The 21126-nt window shown below is 41.9% G+C and overlaps 1 protein-coding gene across 1 annotated transcript; it reads left to right on the plus strand.

Moving 5' to 3' along the window:
• Positions 1-3404: 3404 nt before the first annotated feature.
• Positions 3405-19957, plus strand: CTSC (cathepsin C). Its single transcript, XM_058847199.1, has 7 exons — positions 3405-3642; positions 4649-4794; positions 12978-13144; positions 13529-13684; positions 15676-15791; positions 18054-18185; positions 18920-19957. Exons 1-7 carry the CDS (start codon positions 3477-3479, stop codon positions 19420-19422), a joined length of 1386 nt encoding a protein of 461 aa, XP_058703182.1. The 5' UTR covers positions 3405-3476; the 3' UTR covers positions 19423-19957.
• Positions 19958-21126: the final 1169 nt, after the last annotated feature.

Consider the following 21126-nt stretch of genomic DNA (forward strand, 5'->3'; position numbering starts at 1 on the left):
CACAGTTGCTAGAAACTGCTTCAATTGTTCCATAGAGCGTCTTCCATTTAAAAACCCTAAGTTTATAGTTGCAACAAATTAATACATATTATCTATTCACCTTCTAGAAACAGCCAGAAGCAGTTTCATTGTGAAGTAAACGGGATGTGTTCAATCATGCATGGAAGTGCACAGCGCTAAGCTGGCATAAGTACTCTGAAGTAAAACAAAATGGTCACATTTTATAGTGAGATAATGATCATGTATGAATTAATGCTCTGAAAAACAAGCCTTTGAGTACAGCTCTTCACTTTCTAAAGGCACATAAGTAGGACGTTGCTCTTGCAAAGCCACCTGCAGAACAGCACCTACTGTCTCAGTAAGGATTTAATTTCAGAGCCTACATAGGACCATGCAAATGTTCATGTGCTCGCACCTCTCCAAAACAAGAAAAGAAAAGGCATTCCTCAGTTATGTTTAGGCTCAAAATTTTTTTAAATGACTCCCATTATACTGTGCCAACAGCTTCATCAGAGGCAGGGATGATAACACACCAATCAATGAAAGTGCAGCAGGGTTTGTAAGGAGATATAATTTTTTTTTTGTTAGACAGATACCACTGAAATAAATGGGTAGCTCTTGTGCACAAGGATCCTTTTTCTTTTAATTTCATTCACCCCAAAATCAGCTTTCTAAGAACCACTCCAGGGGTGTAATCTTTGTGTTCTCCCCTGTCAAGTGGATGGCTGATTACCACCCAGGTCATGGCTAGCTCCCAGACAAGGGAACTGACTTGACTGAATAACAACCACCCCTGGGATTTTTGCTCTCAGGATTCTCTTCAGCCAGCTCATTTCCCACAGCACTCCACTATACAGTCACACACCACTTCTGCGTGTACAGTGATAAGTCAAAGTTACCAGGATTACATCTAGAAATAAAGGGTTTATTTGCCATTATTTGCCAAAATTCTGTTTACAAGCATGTGGTGAGCCCGTCCTCACACATGTTGACATTGAAGGAAAAACTGCCTTTTCCCCCATGCAAATCCTGCTGATTGCTGTGAGCAAGGATCCTTTGCTGAGCTGATTCAATTCTCTAACCCCGCAAAAAGCTATTCACCTTTTGGAGGGAAGATTTTCACTGTTTATTTTGGAGGAGTTCCCCCGACCCTTTGACAGTGACTTCAATTACCTTACAAATAAAACCAGTGCATACCACAGCTATCACGAGGTTAGTAGACCAACCACTCCCCTTGGGGACAATAAGCCATCACACTGACTTGGTTACTCCTTGTCTGACTCTCCTCAATCTTGGGAGCTTTTTAAAACACTGATAAAACACAGTTTTAGGGAGTCTTATAATTGATAAAATTTTGGCTTCAAGAAAGCAGTAACAGCTTGACAAACAAAGAACAAGCCTGTCACCAAACACAGATGTCCTGTCTGATGTGTCTCACACAGAGTGATACCAATTTAAGGCTGTATTTCACTGGCAAATCCAGGTATGTCAGTGCTTTGAGCCAGGAAGACTTTTTTCCACAGAAGTAATTAGCTTAGAATTACTATTGGAGAGAAGGCACAGGGAGTGCCTTTATCTTACACAGTGACATAAGTTACAGCTGAGGAGCAGAACTGGAGTGAACTCAATAGGTCAGGCCAAACCATCTCTGCCTGGTCACAATGACCATGGTACAACCTTATTATGTAGAATACACCTCTATTTTCTATAATCTATTGTTACTCTAAGGCAATTACAGAGAAACCCATATGGTTTTGTGCAATGACAGACTGCAGTGGCTACAAAATGAAACTGAAAATTGGGACTCAAAGCACAGGATTGTCCCACCAGTGTCATGAGGATTAGAGATATACCACAGACCTTTTCTGCTCCTGCACATAAAACCAGAAGAACAGTGAGAGGCTTTTTTCCCTAAAGTCATTTGGAACCTTTGGGTTGATCTCGGAAAATGTGGAGCCAGAAGGAAAATGGTCACTGGTAAAGAAAGGAGACAGGATGATATAGCCACATATGTTTTGAGAGACTTGACCAGGAACAGGAAGGTGCATGCACTTGTATGGCATGACCAGCAAAATGTCCAGCTTGTATGTCATGTCCAGCTACCCTTGCAAAAAACTAACCAAGAACTATTTCTTTTAATACCATAGCACTACTGGACAACAGAATTTTAGTGAACAGAAACAGCATTTATTTTTTTGTTTGGAACACAGAGGAAATTATGCTTTTCCAATTAAGTCAGTGCTTTAGAATCCTCAAAACACAGTCTTAAACAAGAGGTTTCATCTCTTTGTTGGTATGAGCAAGAGCATCTATTAGCTGGTTGCTCTAAGAATCAGCAGCAAAATGTCAAATTAATCCTTCCCCAAAAGACTGAGAGGATGGCATAAAAAGAAAATTATGGTGGTAAAATAATGTATTATTTAAAACAGTTTAAATTTACTGATGCAATTCCTAACGTCCTGATTTAAATCAATACAAAAACAAATTGGGACACTTACAGTTCAAACCTAGTTTAGTTTGTGAGTTATTTAAAGCTACACTTTTGAAATCTGTCATGAGCATCTACGTGTAGATTTATACCAGTTTAACAACTTTTATTTTAAATTTATATCCATAGCCAAGTTAATGCATCATTTTCATAGCCAAAATTTTAATACTGTATGCATTTATTGTTCCCCAGAAAGGGGTTATTTTTTCTAAAACTCTTTCTAAAACGAGGGTATATTTACTCATTAGCAAGTCTTTCAGCCTTCTTGATTGCACATATATCTTTGGGAATGTGAAAGCAGGCACGTTTTGCTTTTGGAGAGACAGGAAAAAGAGCCACTTCCCTGCACACCGAGCCGCGCACCCAGGGTCTCACGGTTCTGCGGAGACATCTCTGTCCCCGACAGCACCTGTCCCCTGCAAGCACTCTGCTTCTTGGACCCGCAAGATGCTGCAGCTCACCACTTTCAGGATGGGTTTTCTGTGCTTTTTGTCAACTGCTCACGTGTACAAGGGTCTCAAAGGCGGCGCAGGGTTTTGGGGTTACCTCCCGAGCAGGGTTCGTGCCGCATGGCTTCCTGGCTGTGATGCGCGCCTGCTGCGGAAACTGAGTCACTTTGTGCTGCTAAACCCATGGCGAACAAGAGGCCTCATCCTCCACAGCAGCACAACGGAGGCCTGCAGTGACACCGGGAACAAGCCCTGTTGGCGACTTTTGCCGAGGCTTGGGGTTGGGTAGAGGGGCTGGGAAGGAGGATGCCCTTTGGGGAGGTGGATGAGTTTAGGGGAGGTAGATGAGTTTTGGGGATGAGCCCCTTGTGGGGGAGGACACCCCTCGGTGAGCTGTACGCTCTCCGCAGAAGAGGACGACCTTTGGGAGGACACCCTGTGGGGAGGAGGCCCTGCCGGGGCGGGCCCGGGCCCGGGGGCGGGGAGGCGGCGGCGGCCGGGCGCTCTCGGAGCGGCGCGGCGGCGGCGGGCGTGCTGCGATGGCGAGCTGGGCGCTGCGGGGCTTGGCGCTGGTGCTGCTGGCGGCGCTGCCCGCGGCCGTGCTGGGGGACACGCCGGCGAACTGCTCCTTCGCCGACCTGCTGGGCTCCTGGGAGCTCCGCGTCTGGCGCGCCGGCGGCCGCCACGGCAACTGCTCGCAGGCGGGTGAGAGCGCGGCGGGCCCCGGCCAGCTCCCTCCCGGCGGAGCCGCGGGCGGCCGGAGGTGTTCCCGGGAGCGGGGCGGGGGGAGCGGCCGCTCCGTGCCCGGAGCCCCCGGGGCCGGCATGGGCGGCGGGGAGGCGGCTTCCTGCGCTGTTGCAGTTCCTCCTTGGTGTGCGGTTTTATTTCCCTTTTGTTTGCTCTGAGCAGGACTTGGCTAGGCCTCGCCATGGGCCCTGTGGCTCAGGCCGGCTCGCTGCCCCTCTCTGGCAGGTGCCTTCCTGCGAGGCTCTGCCTGCCCGGGCAGCCGCTGTTCCAGCAGGAGAGGGTGGCACTGCTGGTGACACCTGGGCACCTCCTGGGAGCCTGTCAGAGCTGGCAGCCGGGGGAGCCTGACAGCATCCAGAGAGATGGAAATACCACTTGCCTCGAGGGGATAATAGTAGCGGGGAGTTACTATTTAATGGATGTATGTCAATGTCATTTTAAAAATAGTAGATGCTTTGCATTTCTCTGTGTCATCTGCTTTTTTTGATCAGAGGAGACAAGTGACAGTACCAGCAGTGGAGGTGAGGTGCGTGGTAGTGTTGGAGCACTGGTGTGAAAGAGCGTAGGATGGGTGATGATGCCTCATCCCCCATGTAGGGGAAGAGTTGTCATTGCAGACAATGTGCCTGAGTGACATGGCATCCAAGACCTTTGTAGCTCTACAACAAGTTGTGTTTAAATAAGCTGGTGTTTCCCAGTCACAGCTGTTTGGCGCTGCTACTAATAAAATGTGCAGATACTGTCTAACAGTGGAAAAAATGCGCATGTAGACCCACTGACAGGTAAGTGGAGGTCCTGAAGTGTCTCAATGCCATTTTGCAGAAGACTGTATTCAACTAGTGTATTTCAGAATCTTCAGGAATAAAATAAATGTTACAATAGCCTTTATACGTTTTTTAAATTATTATTATTATTGTCTCTTCCATACAGTAATCATGCCACAAAGTTTCTTTCTTTCTTTTAGGGCCTGTTGAGAAAAAGGTGGTTGTCAATCTTCAGAAGCTAGATGTGGCTCAGGATAGTCTGGGCAACTATGGTTTCTTCACTTTGATTTACAATCAAGGCTTTGAAATTGTGATAAATGACTACAAGTGGTTTGCATTTTTTAAGGTGAGTTAACATGGTGTGTTCTACATCACTGGCCGTTGCCAAAATGGCCTGTAGTTAGGCTTCTTTTCAAGTTCCTGAGTGCCACAGTGTCAGCTGTGACACTTCAGTTATCTTTGGCTCTAAGGTTTTCCTGGATTACCAGATAAAGGATTTCTTCTTTTCTTGTTTTGAGCATAATGAAACAGTGATCAGTGGTCGGCTAGGGAGCAGAGAAAGGGAAGAGGTATTCCACACTGGCCATTACCTGAAAATAATACAGATGCTGCTGCTTTCCCTTCTGGGCATGCTTAAAGCAATTGAAGGCCTTCATGAAACTTCATGAAACTAACTTTCCTGGTAGCCTAGAATTTTTTTTTCTTTTTTTTTTTTTTTCACCATGTGGACCCAAGTCAAATAGGAAATACCACTGCTTTCCCTTACAGATGTTGTAAAATGCATGGAAACTTTAGAGCCATCTATTCTTCTTGATGGAGGATTTCTGAGATCTATAAATTTTCTTTCAGAATACTACTCTAATAGCTAAGGAACCTTTCTGCTGCCTCTAATTTTTCCTTTGGGGTAACACTGTTCTCTTCAGTCCCTGTTAATGCCTTCAGGTCAAGCTGAAAACAGTGATGGTAGGCAGGGGTTAGACAGGAGAAAACAGTCTTGTTAGGAGCTCTCTGCTGCGGCATGATGAATCTGAAGGGTAGTTTGGAGCAATCTCTGCAGGATGGATTTACTACCTGGAAGACAGATGCTTTGTGCAGCAGGGCTTCTCAGCTGGTGAGTGCAGCCCTGGGTGGAAACAATGTGGTTTTGGTTGTCTGACTTCAGATGAATCAATAGTAAACATCCAGGCCTTGTCCAAGCATAAAATCTCTGAAGGAGGGTGAAGAAGTAATTTTCACTCTAAATTGTCTTTCTGGGAGCCATGGTAGATGCTTTATTTTGCAGCAACTATTTTAAAGTCAGTGTTTTCAGGTGTTAAGAAAAGAGAGTGATCCACTCTTTCAGGAGAACTGGAATCCTTACTGAACAGAAATTATGTAGAAGGGTCCAGTTTAACTGCAACCTCCTTGCAGCTTCCATCTGTGCCAGTTTGGGCTCATATTAGGGAAAGGACTATATAGACTGTTTAGCACAACTGCTGGGGGAGTAATTTATGTGCTCATTTTTATAGGTTAACTTCAGTAAAAGGCAAAGCACCACTCAGCCATCAATCAGTGCATTGGGTGAGTGAATTGGAAGGGTTGAAGTGCAAAAACTTGTAGGCTGAGATAAAAGTACTTTAATGGGTAAAGCGAAAGTTGTGTGTGTATGCAAGCAAAGCAGAATGAGGAGTTCATTCACTACTTGCCACCATAATAAGCAGGTGTTCAGCAATTTCCAGGAAAGCAGGGCTTCATTGTGCACAACTGTTACATAAGGCAGGTGCCATGATTCTGAATGTCCCTCTTTTCTCATTTCCCCAGCTTTTATTTTCTGTGTGTGATACTGGTCTCTTTGATCAGCTGGGGTCAGCTTTCCCAGCTGTGTTCCCTCCCAATTTCTTATTCACCCCCAGCCTATTTGCTGTCAGAGCTGTCTGAGGAGCAGATGAGGCCTTGGTGCTCTGTTAGCACTGCTCAGCTAAACTAGAACATCCCTGCATTAGCAACACAGTTTTCTTCACAAATCTGAAATATGAGCCACTATAAATAAAATGATCTGTCAATACCTAGTGCAGTCTTATAACTGGAATTTTTTTAAATAGGAATGCAATTTTTACAACAAGACAGGGTCTTGTACTTGAGAATATCAATCAGGTGTTTCTTTTTCATACTTTACTTCTGCTCATCTGTATAAGATAGTGAAATTACATCGCTGTGATGTGCACTCCTCATAGGTTTTGGCAGGTGATACAGCAAAAACCTGCATAGAAATTGAGGGGTAATCTAACTGAGCAGAATTACTCTGAAACTTCTCAGGCAGGGACACCTCTGTGAGCTCACCTGCAGTGGGCGGACCTGCCTCAAAAGTGGCAGGAATTGCTGCCTCCTTGAGGACAGCAGAGCTCTGTGTGCTGTGATATTGTCCGTGGACTCGGTTTTGAGGTGTCATCTCTGGCGGTGAGAATTCAACAGTCATTGCTGGACTCACCTGAGAAGAATATAGTTGAACTAGCAGACTTTGGGCTGATATTTTACACTGAAATATAGAGTTGCTTTACAAGCCAGTATGCTAGGCAGTAAAAAAGTTTCTTATTATCAACCAAATTCCTGAATGTGAATGAGGAATTAAATCATAGAAAAAGTGTGGTCTGCTCTGGGATATAAATGGATCTGTTAGCTGCCAACTTGAAGACAGCTGAGAGTCACTGAAGGCTGCTGCTGTCCATACCTTGTGAAATACATCCCAAGAAGATGAGCACTAAGTCAAGTGACTCATAAGCACTGATGTCATGTATTGCATTGATTGCATGTATTGCATTGATCTGCAAAAGTACTCATAAAATAACATACCAAAACTGTTACAGAATAGTTCAAGCTGAAAGGAGCTTCTGATGGTCATCTGATTCATCTTGCTGCTCAAAACAAAGTCAAATATACACCTGAGTAGTAGCAATACACAACAGCTTGCATTTTATGGTCATGAATGTGTCTCAGCCCTAAGATGGTGGATTAGCTTGTAAGCTAATGGATTAATTCTTAGTTTTGAAGTTGGCTTTGGTATTAAGAAATAGCAAGCTTGTTTGGGTCATTGCTCAGTAATGGGGAATTCATCAGCAAGACATATTTAAATTAAAGACTTCTTTCCGTAAACACCATAGGGAGGATTAGAGCCCAGTTCAGTTACCCTCTCTAATAATTTTGCAGCTGTAAAAAGAAAAACAGGTTACCAAGATGCAAGTTTATTGCTGAGAATCATGAGGAAATACCACAGCACTTAGTAAATGCATTTTTTGCTGCAGACAACTACTTGTTGTTATTGGGCAACAACATGCAATGTGTCAGTCTGCAAAACTCCCAATTTCACAACTGTCAGTGGGCACTTGGGGGGAGGAAGTGGTTCCTTACAAACTGATCTTGTGACATATTTAACTGTGCATATCTGTTTACTTTTAATGCAGTAAATATTGCATTACATATGAAATAGAAATACAAGTCTGAGATTGAGCAGATGGAGGATTTGTCAGGTACAATGAGCAGCAGTATTTAAGCCAAAACAGTACTTGGTGAGTTTCAGGCATAGAAGCCACTTCTGTTAATTTAACCTCCAGTGTATTTTTTCCTAGTGTTAAAGAATTAAGCTGTTAGTTACTGACAGGAATGCTGTGGGCTTGTCTAAGTGGTGGCTTTATCAAAGGATATCTACTGTGTAGATAGGGGCACAGACTGTTCGGCTATGCACGTTTCGATGAGTTTTTAATAGCTTTTGTTCCTGTGGCTTACTAAACAGACACCCACGGAAACTTTTATAGGGTCTCATTGCCTTTACAAGGTATTTGTTCTTTCACTTGAGGCTTGTGGGGAAATGACCTTATACATCAGAGGAGTGGATTGGGTGAGCTTATCAGTTCTGGTTTTTCCTCAGTTTACTTTAGGATCTGAAGTAAAGATGCTCTAAGAGTGTTTTTTTTCTAACTGTTTCTGTACAGAGAATTAAATTTTGCCAAGTTAAATGCAGCAGTCTACTGCATGTTTGCATTCTGCTTCTAGCACAAAATAACTTGTTTAATGTGTGCTTCTGAAACATCCCTGTACTGAACTTGGATGGGAAGTTAGTGTACTTACTCTTTGCAGGAGCTTGATCATGTGCTTCTGCTGGATGATACATGAATTCTTTAGGGTTATGCAATATATATAAAGCTTCAAAGATATTTTTTTATTTTTTTTCTTACCCCCAAGGGATGGCAAAAGAAATAGGAACAGCATAACATAAAAAGCTGGAGTGAGGCTGAAAGGAAAGTTGAGACCAACTTGTTTCAATTACTTGATGTCTTTGAGGTATTTATTTGTTTTTAAGACTACCACTTTGAGACAAGACAGTTTCATAAGTTTCTCACTGTTTGTCCCTTAAGCGAAGTGGTTCTTCTGACTCCTGAGATGTTCTTTAGCTAATAGCAGAAGTCTGATGTTTTTTCATATTGAGATGTTACAACTCCTTCGAAAAAAAAAAAAAATATATTTTAGATATTTTGCTACTCAAGGTACTAATCTTTTCCAAACTGACATCTTTGTTGTATTTTTTTCTCTCTTCCCCAATGCTCCTAAATTTGGTTAAAATCAAGGACTGCTGTTCTGAAACAAACAGCCTAGATAAGTGACAGCAGTTAATGTTTAAGTTTTCAGGATATGGAAGAAAAACCGCAAACCTGGATGCATTTTATTTCATGTTGCTAAAGTAGAAGTGCTGGAATTGCTAATGCTATTTAATCATCCTGCAAATCAATTGAAAGTCAATTTTTAACCTGTCTAGTTTGGGCTTGCTTAACTGGCAGTGAGCAACTGCTGCTTTCTTAAAGTGTAAATCTGAAAGCACAAGATTCAAAATTGCAGAATAATTCCTAGAGAAAAGAAAATCTACCTGGAGTTGATAATTTGCTTGCATTTTATATTGGGTAGCAAGGTGCAGTAGTTAGTTCTGGTAACATGGTCTACTTTATTGTGTAGTAGGGCATCTTCAAGTCTGCAGCTCTGTTCTCGTTCAATGTGTGCATAGTAAAATGCATAGGCACACTTGTAAATTTGAGAGATAAGTCTTTCCACCAGGTTTAGTTCCAGGGTAGTCCTCCCCCCTGGAACTCAAGTTGGCTTATTGGCCAGGCATTGCTTAAATTGAGAACGGTAGATTTCAAAGAGGGCAGTATGGCTTCCTCTCTATGTGGCACTGCTGAATTCTTGTTAAAATGCTGTGACTAATAAGGTCTCCATTCTTTCTTGCTTTCCTCTTAGTGAGATTAAAGATTTTTAAAAAGCTTTTAACAATTATGGTTTTTACTAGGACTAGCATTGAACATGCAGTTAGATTATGTCGTGATGACCAATGCAGAAAAGACTTTATTAAAAGTATGCTTCACTGAAAAGCTTACCTGGATTCAGATATCTAACAGCAAGCTTTGTAGTTTAGCTACATGAAGTCTTTTAAGGTTAATATTGGCGTGGCTTGGCTGAATTTTGGCATTAGGCAAAACCACATGAGTTGTCAGGATTGAGCAAAATAGGCATTTGAAATGGAATTTTACTCTTTTCAAAGCTCAGAATTTGAACTATGAATAGTTTGGGTGCCTTTTTAAAGGAGTTATCCTAGATTGGTCAGGTTGCTGGATGGAGTTAATGCTGCAGATGTGAGCATTGGCTGATGAAATTATCACATGACACAGCTGCAGTGGTCTTAACTCAAAAATGAAAACCATCTTCGAAGTCTGCAGGGAAATGTGGGCAAGCAATTGTCCAGCAATTGCTGGTGATCACAGCTGTATGGCTGATATCCTTCATGAAGGACGCTGGGAAGTTCTGGGATGGGCTCTGTGGATGTTTTGGGTACTCTGCTGGCAGCTTCTGTTGAGTCTGGCGTTGTGAATTCACATTCACCTGAGTGATCTGTCGCTTGTGCAGTGGTGCCATAACCCTGCCATAAGGCTGGCTGTTAGCTGGGCAGGTGTAATCATAGTCTAAAAAACTGGTGCAGTCAAATAACCTAGACTCATATCTCAGTCCTTCACTAGTAGAAATAAGAAATGCTGCATTTCTTAGCAAAATTGTTTTAGCAATGATTTTAAGTTTACCTTCTAGTAAGCAGTGGATATCATTGTTATGGCACCGATGAGGTTTTTTTGCAGGCTTGTCTGCCACTTGTCTACATCAGTGACTCTTGATTAAAAGTCAGAGGAAGGGAAAGCAAATTGCAACTTTATCTAGGTATATTTTCATTTCCTAAATAAATAGTTTTTTGGAGTTGAGATTCCCTTTATCCAAATGTTATTCATGTGTTATGGTCTCAAAGTCTCCACTTTTCAAAGTGATTTCATTAGTAGCTTAGTCTAGCACTCTACTAAAAGGTAGCTACAGAGGAGCTGAATTGCCTAATTTTAGGCTTCTACACAGACTGTCTGAAATTGTTTTTTCTGTCTTTTTTATGTTGAAGCATTGCTACTGGCTGTCCCTTCATCTCCTTTCTAGTCTTGTTGATACATGTGAACTGAAAGAACAGGGCAAGAAATTCGCTACAGTCTCTTTTCCAAAAGATCAGTTGCACAGATGGTGTGAATGCTATTCTGTTTATGTCTCTACATCTTTAAAAAAACAATTGATTTTATCTCTGGAAAGGGAGAAGGATTTCTAGGAGAAAAACGCTTTGTTGTTTTTGTTCTAATTTGCTAGTTAGCAGATAACTCATTGCCTTCTTTTCCATTAAGATTAACCTCAAATCTGTGTTACTTGTTTTAATTCAGTATAACACTATGCAAGGCAAGATTGTTGCAGGAAGCAGGCCTGTTCTTCTGATAATCTTCACGTATTCAGATTGAAGGCCTATGCTTATTAAGAATGGCTGTACTGTTTTAATCTGTGGCAGCTTTTAGATAAGGAAGACCAGGTATTAGTTTCTCCGGTCATCTAGAACCAGAAGAGTGATCTCACAGCAAATCAGATGTAAAGTCACTACCTGTTGCTTTTGGAACTGCCTGGATTTTTAGTCCTGCTGTTGTGAAGAGGGTATTTCTCAAAAGTCATCTCTGGACCATGCCCTTGGTATTTGGCCAAGTGTGGTTATTTCCCACATTGTGTAATCTTGCACAGTAAGAAAGGAAGAATAGAGCAAGGCAACAGCTCAGCCTTCTAGTGTACTCACCCTTCTCCAGCCAGCAAACACACTTGCTGAGTGTAGATATGTTGCCTCTGCTTCCTCCAGACTGGGGACAAAGCGTATTCCCATTGTTCTAAAACAGTCAGAAGATTAACCTTTAATTTTATTCTGCTGATTGATAAATTTACTATTTCACTGTAAGTTATCCTTCAGATTTCTCACAAAACCTCAACATATTTACAAACCTCCCAGTCTCTTTACTTAATCTTTTCCATCTTGGGGCATTTACATCGCTGTATGCCACCACCTTCTTCAGTAAAGAAGCTGAGCAAACTTTTTGTTGAAACATAGTTACAGAATCTCTCTATGATTGTACATGTGCAACTCAAATAGGATGATATTTAATGAAGTTTTCTTGGACTAGGAAACTTGAATTCTGTATAAGTGATTTTTTTTCTTTTGCGATTAGAAGGGTAAAGTTAAAGCCTTTGTTGCATGCGGTTTTCTTGTAATTGTAACACAAAATGTAACACAAAACACTACAACCTTGCACAAAACATTTTAACCTTAAGAGATGAGTCCCACTGTGGGAGTTGTCACAGAATTGCTAATCCAAAAAGTTATGTAGCTGGGCAAAATGTTAGTCGTTGTATGAAGGCACATTTTGCTGAATATATTAAATTATTGCTCCTCTTCAGTGGTAAAATGAAGACTTGTGTGGCTGAACAAGGAAGTTTTAGGGCTCAGGACTTTAGGCTTTAGTAGCAGTCTCTGCTGCTAACTTTAAATGAGCTGTTCTCAAGGGATCATAATTTCTTACTGTCTCATTTTGATAGTTCCTGTAAAATTGTTTCTTAATGCTTTACCATCACAGATCAAACCTAAAAAAGTTGCTGGAAGTTTCATCCTTGGTTTTGACTCGTGAAACAATAACAGCGCATAAATAGTACATAAATTTTAAAACAGAAATAGTACATGTCTTCCTGTGAGGTTACTGGATGACAAACTTGTCATCCTCCCTGTGTTTGAGTCTTAGTTTCTCAAACTTCTGTGGCAATCCAGAGTTAGCTTGACTGGTCACATATTTGACATGAGAAATCTCAGGACCTTGAAGAGTAGGTTGAGTACAAAGAGGACTTCTACATCTTGCTGAGAGGGAAAAAGTTGAATCCAAGTGATTAGCACAGGTTAACTGATACTGATACAAATGCATTCTTTGTTGCTAAAAGTGCAAGTCACAACCCAATTTTCTTTTGCAGCTATTTGGTAAATAGCAGCTTCTTTAATCTTCAGAGTGTCTTTGGCCACTTCCTGTGAAACACAGGGAAGAAGAAGCGGCTGTGAGTGGGTGGGGAACTACGGCTATGCTAACAAATGCATCTGCTCAATACAAGCATAACTTCTTCACATTACAGTACAAAAATGAAGGCCAGAATGTAACCAGCTACTGCAATGAGACCCTACCAGGATGGGTGCATGATGTGCTTGGCCACAACTGGGCTTGTTTCATAGGGCACAAGATTTCTTCATCTCCGTCCGATGTTCACATCAACGAGCTACCTCTCCAGAAGCCCAGAGGAGGGTAAGCAACAGATAAGTGTCCTTTTACTGAAGTAAAATGTTTCATAACAGTGCTTGAGGTTTTAGCTAAAATTGTAAGAACCAATTCCACTACCGACGGCAAAGTTAATGCTAGTGATAGTGCACAAGAACAGAGGAGGGTTTACCTGTTGCATCACAGAGTCTCCTTCAGTCTGTGGTGAAGCCCTGTAATAAAACTGGCATGGCTAAGGAAGCTCTAGTCTGTCTCAAGTTTTAGAAACCTTGTCTTGATCCAATAATTCCATGTTTCTTTATCAGTACCTACCAGAAGACACCTCCAGAGTTTCATACTGAGTTTAGAGAACACCTTTAGTTTCAATCCCAGTCCTTTTCTTACTGTTTACCTGGTTCCTTTTGTTTGTAGACTCTCCCACAGACGTTATGTGCACAACTTTGACTTTGTAAATGCTATCAATGCTCACCAGAAGTCATGGAAAGCAACAAGATACAAGGAGTATGAGAATTTTGCCCTGGAAGAACTAACTAAAAGAGCTGGGGGTCTCTATTCCAGAGCTTCAAGGTAATAAGACACTTTGTTCTGCAACAAACCCCACTTCTGCCAAGAGTCTGCTTGTATTTGTCCTGGCTCTTAGCTGTGTTTAGTTCAGACGTTTAATCAAGTTTCAAGGCCTTTCTGTTCATGTTCATGGGGTGCAAACATATTTTTTCATTTGAATTATTATTCTGAGCATGTATCTCAAGCAGTTAGGACAAATAGAGTTACCTACCCCTTAGTCTTGCCCAGTAACTCACTGCTGAACTCATATATGCAGAGAAGTGGGGACAGTCTCACTTATTATCTCACTGTCCTGTCTGCTCATCAGCTGCTTGATTAATCAGGAGTTTCTGCTTGTGCTTCATCTTGGTTCTGCTAGTTCATAATTGGAGTCGAAAAGCTGTGAACTGCTCTCTGCCCCTATAGAAATAAATATCAAAGATTCCTGAGGGAATTCCCTAGTTACTTTGGTAGTTTGCCATACCTTCAACAAGAGTCCTCTAAAAGGAGTAGAATGTCTCAATGAAGAAACATGAAAGTAGCCCTGAGAATACCTTCAGGGTTTGTGGATTGCTTATCTGAGAGTGGTAATGGGGATGGGTACATCATCCTCTACAAAATTCGTGAACCAGAGTTTTTTGATCTAAAGATTCCCTTCTTTATACCTGTCTGACCTTCTTTGTAGTTTTGCTTTTCAGATCTTGGTATTTCTGTGAGTAGGAATGCTAGTTACTTTAACAAACTGTGGCAATTGTATGTTTGTTGAAGAAGGTCCTACTATAGAATAAAAATTCTGATTTGCATGGGAATATCATGCAGATTATGGTTTCATTGTATAGATAGAAGTCACCTTACAGACGATCTTAAATACAGTAACCTATTTGGAAGCTCTCTTCCACCCATGCAGTACCATGACAGTATTTGGTTAGCCCTCTCCTGCTTTCAAAACAGACTCCAGTGTCTGAATGACACCTGAGGACAAGCATCAGGTTATGTGACAGCTGAATGCAGGAAGCTCTTCTCTTGCTGATACAAGCATCACTTGGCTGCAGGTGGTAGATGAGGGCAGGCAACATTCAATACTTCTTCAAAGCAGAAACTTGCTCCAGAGAAGTTTACAGGGCAAGTGGGACTGCAGTTAGTGAGTTATTGGTGTAAGCCATGCCTGTTCATGAAGTCAAACTGTAGTTGCTGTCAGGCAAAATGGTTTCTGCAGTCAGATTTCTACATACTTTGTGATTGCAGTAAAATAACTGTTGCAGAACTGTGTTGCTATAATCTCTGAGAGTTATCTCTGCACTTCAAATTGATGCAAAAGTATTTGACCTCAGCAGTTTGTGGATGTTAAAGGAACTCCCCCCTCAGACCACCCAGCAGCCGCTCTGGCAGTCACACTCGCACCACCTGAGCTGGGACCAAGGCCCCTTCACAGCCACATCCCACACTCACACCAGCGTTCCCTACCTGCTTGGTCCCGGGGCTCCCACAGCAAAGTCTCAGAGGTCCAGATCTTTAAAATAATTTAATCTTGGTGCAATGACTAAATAATAAAACAGCAGCTCAAACTGTGTCCCACTGAGGAGAGACCCCAAACAAAGGAGCCCCTGGACTTTTAGACCCCCAGCTTGACGTGTGGTAAAGTCTGGGGTCCTCTCTGAGTGTCCTGTCACCTGGCTGGGCCACAGGTCCCTGCTCCCTATGTTATACAAAAGGATTTTGCCAGCCAGAGCTCACTTTGAAGCTCACAGCAAACTGAACTACTTGCACTGAATGTATTCCTCAACAGTGGATAGTTAATAATATAGTTCCCACAGGGAGCAATTTGAGTAGGTCTTGAATCCTACACAAGCTTGTATCTTCATATTGACACCCACTCAGTTTAGATGGAGACTATTTTGAATTGCATAGTGGAGCAAATCCAACTAGTAGAAGCCAAAGATGAAAACTGAGTATTACATAATTGTTTCCTTGCCTAGAGTGTGATACATTTCTCGAAAGCATTTTCTCCTCTTTAGACCAAAGCCTGCACCTCTAACACCTGAGTTACTCAAGAAAGTTTCAAGCTTGCCAGAATCCTGGGACTGGAGAAATGTGAATGGTGTCAATTATGTCAGCCCTGTTCGGAATCAAGGTAAAAATGAGTAAATAAAACCTCTGAAATTAATGTTCTAGAGCTCCTTTGATGTAGTTTGTAATTTGCTGCTAGCAGAAGGTTTTGCCTTGTGTCTTGCAGCTGACAGATTGCACCTTTACTGTGAATAACCCATGGAAACTGGGTGGAGTCCTAGCTAACAATGCTGTACCAAAATAGGTGGTGGTACTGGCTTGTCCAGACAGTGCTGGCTTGCTGGAATGAAAGCCAATTACCACAGTACCCTGTATAAACACAGCTGTCAGGTCTTTGTCAGGATCCAAACAATCTTAGACATGGTTTTCTTCACACTGATTGAACTGATGTAGACTTAATTTTTTCCCTGATTTCTTTTGATGCCAAAGTTTCATGCAGCTTTAATGAATAAACCCATGAAATATACTGCCTCCAAATCTTATCACCCTGATAAATTCAGGTGTTACTTAACTGGCTAGTTGCAAGAGGAGATATTAGTCACTATGAAAATTGCAGACAATGAGAAAGATGAAATACTGGTAAGAAATTAAAAGGACAGTGTGCTAGTATGTGTTGATTCTGTACAGGGTGTTTAAAGCGCTGTGGTGTGAAGTGCCTGAATGTGGATTCCTTGTGGAATTTCTAGCTATGTGGGGGCACTGGAAGATGGCAAAAGGGAATTATATGGTCCTCTGTAGGTGTGGGTCCTGTACTTTCTCCTAATGTGAACTATGAATGTCCCAAGGGCTCATTTTTCTTCCAAACAGTTGAACACTCAGTTCCAGACTTACCCTTTCTCTGTTGCTTTGCGTCGAAGTTTCTTTAAATGAGAATTAATCTGTTGTTTCCAATAAAAGAGCTTCCTACACTTTTTATGTAATCTGAAGGTCCATGCTGAGTATCTTAAATTTAAACATGCATTCTGCTCCATTAAATTAAAATGTTAGCTTTCAGGCTTAAAAAAAAAAAAAAACCAAACCCAAACAAAATGCACAAAAGAGGTCGTTCTATGGACTTTATAAATACCACTGTGGTAACAGGAAAGAAATTTAGCAGCCAATACAGCAGACTTCCAGCAGACTGAAATTGTTGCGTGAATTGTATTTTTCACATTTTTCTACATGTAATGCAGCAAAGTGTTCTGCAGTGTGGCCCATCTCGGATGCTGCTGCGATTGTACAGTGAGTGGGAGGCATCTTCCACTGCTTCACTTTGCCCTGCTGGGAATAGAGTGCTCCTGTTCAGGCTGATTTTGTCCCTTCTCTTCAGAGATGCATCTAACTGAAGGTGCAATTTCAAAAAGTCTTGCTGTTTAATAGCTCTGCTTTTATACACCTACACAGTTCAAGACAAAGTATTTTGTTTTGTTCCTCAAAGCTCCCTCCTTCTCATAGCTCTCTAATATTTGACTTTCCCACTGTCAGGAAACAAAATGAAATCAGGCACCTTGATGACAATCAGTAGATAAAATAGGACCTTGTCCAAGCAGTTGGTCTTCCTGTGAGGCTTGTCATTCCATTTCTAAAGGCTTTTAATGAGGGAAAGGGAGATCCTAGAGAGTGAAGAGGCCTAAAGCTAGAAGCAATACTAAATTTCAATGCAAAAATAAGGAGACTTAACTCTCTGCCAGGAAGCAGAAGGGAAATTAAGGTGCCTCTGAAAAGCCAGTGTACAATTACATGCCCTTGGGAAGCAAGGAGAGTGGGGATGAATCCACAATATCAAACATGCTATTTATACCAGTGTTCTCTTGAAAGTTAGTTATTTTAGGGGTAGCTGTAGACGTGGAATATTTTTTCAACTGGAAATTACAGTACTAAATCCATTGGTAGGGTGAAATAAGAACAATATTGTCAGCATTCACTTCAAATAGTTCATTGCCCCTTAGCATATGTGCTCCATAAAGGGTAGATAGAGCTTTCTCAGCCCTGCTAATGCAGTCCCTGAAGGTTCATTCTGAAGGAATAGGGTAATTGGTTAGCTCTTAAATGCTACTGCTGAAAAACACTGGAGCAGTACTGTGCCTCTTACTCTTGAATAAGCTCAGTGTTCCCTGAGAAGTTGTTAGAAGTGGGTTTTGAATTGAGTGCATAAAAGCTAAATGAAGATTTTAAAGTTTTTGCTCTATTGGTGTTCAAGTTCTAATCACTGTCTGGTAGGTTTTAATTCTTTTTAGTGAACTTCAGGAATAGATGTACCTGATGGCAGGTGACATGTTTATGTTTATGTTTAGCCTTGTTTATGTTACTGACTGCTCCTTGTGGTTCCTTTTTCTCCCCTTCTCAGGCTCATGTGGCAGCTGTTACGCGTTTTCCTCCATGGGCATGCTGGAAGCAAGGATACGTATCCTCACAAACAACACTCAGAAACCAGTCTTCAGTCCCCAGCAGGTTGTGTCTTGCAGCCAGTATTCTCAGGGTAAGGATGCTGGTGTCTATAAAGACACCTTTCAAGTATTGATAATGCTGGAAATTAGTTTGAAAATTCCCATCCCTTCCCCATCACACACAAGTTCCCTTTTTCATAAAGTATTTGGCAGGCTATATTTTAGTATACTTTAGTACTTTATTTAAAATTAAAAAATAACAAAAAACAGAGTTTTAGCCCACCCCTCTGCAGGAATGGGACTGAGCAATAAGAAGTCGTCCTTATACTCAGGATGTACTGGATTTTACATCTAGCTATGAGATGGGAAATATCTAAGGAGTAGGGCTCAAAATGTAGCTGATTACAGTCCTTACCTAGAAAGAATGGAATAAATACTCTCCCAAAGGCATATTCGGAGGGAGTGGGAGATGAGCAAGAGCAATGACTAAAGCTTTCTAGAGGGCTGTATCCTTGTTAGGACAGATCCTTGTACAGCATGTAACTAGCTGTTCTTTCTGATAGGGATCGTCAGGAGCAATTGGATGAGAAAGGGTCCAAGTACTAGCATTCCCAGCATAGCTCCCACTGATGTGAATTTTGCCTTGTGTGTTTTAGAAGGCTGACTGTAGCTAACTGGGGTATTAGGATGATCTGGGTCACTGAAGTGTGTTCAATACTGTATCTGAAAGAATTATGAAAGATTTAAGTGGGAGAGTCTCCCACCTCAAGTTAACGGAATTTCTAAGGGAGGAAACACTTCTTTTTTCCCCCTTTCTTTTTCTAAGGTTGTGATGGTGGCTTCCCATATCTCATTGGTGGAAAGTATGTCCAGGACTTCGGCGTGGTGGAGGAGGACTGCTTCCCTTACACAGCCCAAGACTCTCCGTGCCTTTTCAAACGCAGCTGTTACCACTACTACACGTCTGAGTACCACTATGTCGGTGGTTTCTATGGAGGCTGCAATGAAGCCCTGATGAAACTTGAGCTTGTTCTGCATGGCCCAATGGCTGTTGCTTTTGAGGTTTATAATGATTTCATGCTTTATAAAGAGGGGATCTACCATCACACAGGGCTGCAGGATGATTTAAATCCTTTTGAATTGACCAATCATGCTGTCTTACTGGTGGGCTATGGTAAAGACCCAGAAAGTGGTGAGAAATTCTGGATTGTGAAGAACAGCTGGGGTACCTCATGGGGAGAGGATGGCTACTTCAGAATTCGCCGTGGCACTGATGAGTGTGCAATTGAAAGCATTGCAGTGGCTGCAACTCCTATTCCAAAGTTATAATGTAAAGGTCTTCATCCAGTGCCTTGTCCTGAGCATAAGAATGTACTGATGGTTGAAGATTCTGGTTAAAATCTGTCCCCTAGCTTGAAAAGGCAGCTTTAAGGAATTTTTCCACAACAGAGCAGTTTCCAAATGTGAGAAGATGAGCACTGTTAATTCTGCTCTGTGCACTGGAGGCTTCCTCTCAAGTCTGACAGTAGATCACCCAGAAGGGCTGTTTTGGTATCAGTGGTGATTAGTTACTCATCAATGGATAGATTTACCTTCAGTTACCAGTCCATTTTTTTCCATGGGCAATCTTGACCTTTGGATCTCAAAGGGAAGTATCTGCTATGATAATCCATAACTGCTTTGAAGGGACACTGTAGTGCCTTACTTCTCAGAAATCAGGAAGTCGCTGCAATTTGGAACATAAGTGTATACTGGGGAGGGAATGAGCAATTACGCTGATGAAAATAAAATTCTTAAGCTCTAAGGGTCCTGCAAAAACTGCATGTCAAATCCTTATGACAATAAAAATCAATTCTAAGCTTCAGGCTGTTACTGAATGTTCTAGTTCTGGATTTTATTGCTCCACTTCACAATTGATCATTTCAGAATTCAGTAAAAAAACACCCCACTCCTGTAGGAGTTTGTGGAAGAAGTTAGTTATTTTGGTGACCTGTCTGAGTTTTGAGCCTCCTGTCAAGAACTTTTTACTTCAGCAGCATCTAAACTGGTGGGGAAGAAGGATGAGAGGGCAGAAGAGCTAGTGATCTTACATCTGAGGCTGAGATCATCACAGCAGCATCAAACAAGTTGTCCAGAAATGCAATAGTCCTTGCTGTGGATATAGGACAATTCATTGAGTAAATTTGCTAATTCCCCAGTAATCCTGTTTAAATCCTTTCTGTTAATCTGTTGCTCTATTTCTTTCAAATATACAAGGTAGAAACATAAGAGTTGAGAGGAGGGGTTGCAGCACTTGGAATTAACCATTTCTCAGCTGCAGTACTTTGTTAGTGCAGCACTGGTCTTTGCTGTTCACCTGAGGAAACAAAAATGGCATAAAGGTGAATGCCAGCTTAATGTATAGAAGCTAACTCCTTTAATAGCTTTCTGTTAAAATGTGACCAAAGCTACCTACTACTTTTCTCTGTTAAATACAGTCTCAGGGGTGTAGGGAAATTAATGAAATGCAGAAAAATGGAACAGTTGTCTGTAATCAAACCTGTCCTATTTGACTTAGAAGGGAAGACTCACTTTTACTTCAGTAGCAGAATTTCACAAGAAATCCTGGATTCTAGTTTGCTCAAGTCGAGGGTCAGGGAAAGGATAGCTTCATAGTTTTTTCAGTCCCCTCCCAAAAAATATTAAGCCTGGTTGATGGCAAGTTCAACATGAGTCATCAGTGCCCTGGTAGCCACGAGGGCCAACCCTGTCCTAGAGGGCATCAGGCACAGCATCACAGCTGGGCAAGGGAGGGGACTGCTGTGCTCTGCACTGAGGCAGCTTCACCTCCAGTTTTGGGTGTGGTAAGATACAAAGCTATTAGAGAAAGAGAGCCTTGAAGGGAATTCATGTGTAATAAGTGGCTGGGGTCACTTGGTCTGTTCAGCCTGGAGGAGACTGAGGGAAGACCTCATGGCAGTCTGCAAATTCCTTGTGAGGGGAAGAGGAGGGGCAGGCACTGATATCTCTGGTGACCAGCAGCGGTACCCAAGG

Source organism: Poecile atricapillus, chromosome 1 (genome assembly GCF_030490865.1).
Source record: "Poecile atricapillus isolate bPoeAtr1 chromosome 1, bPoeAtr1.hap1, whole genome shotgun sequence".
Classification (NCBI taxonomy): Eukaryota; Metazoa; Chordata; class Aves; order Passeriformes; family Paridae; genus Poecile; species Poecile atricapillus.

Bases quoted from the DNA above. Each gene is read 5' to 3' on its own strand.
- CTSC (XM_058847199.1), top strand. From the start codon at position 3,477: ATGGCGAGCTGGGCGCTGCGGGGCTTGGCGCTGGTGCTGCTGGCGGCG. The intron at 3,643-4,648 runs GTGAGAGCGCGG...TCTTTCTTTTAG, and splicing joins CGGCAACTGCTCGCAGGCGG to GGCCTGTTGAGAAAAAGGTG. The intron at 4,795-12,977 runs GTGAGTTAACAT...TTCACATTACAG, and splicing joins AGTGGTTTGCATTTTTTAAG to TACAAAAATGAAGGCCAGAA.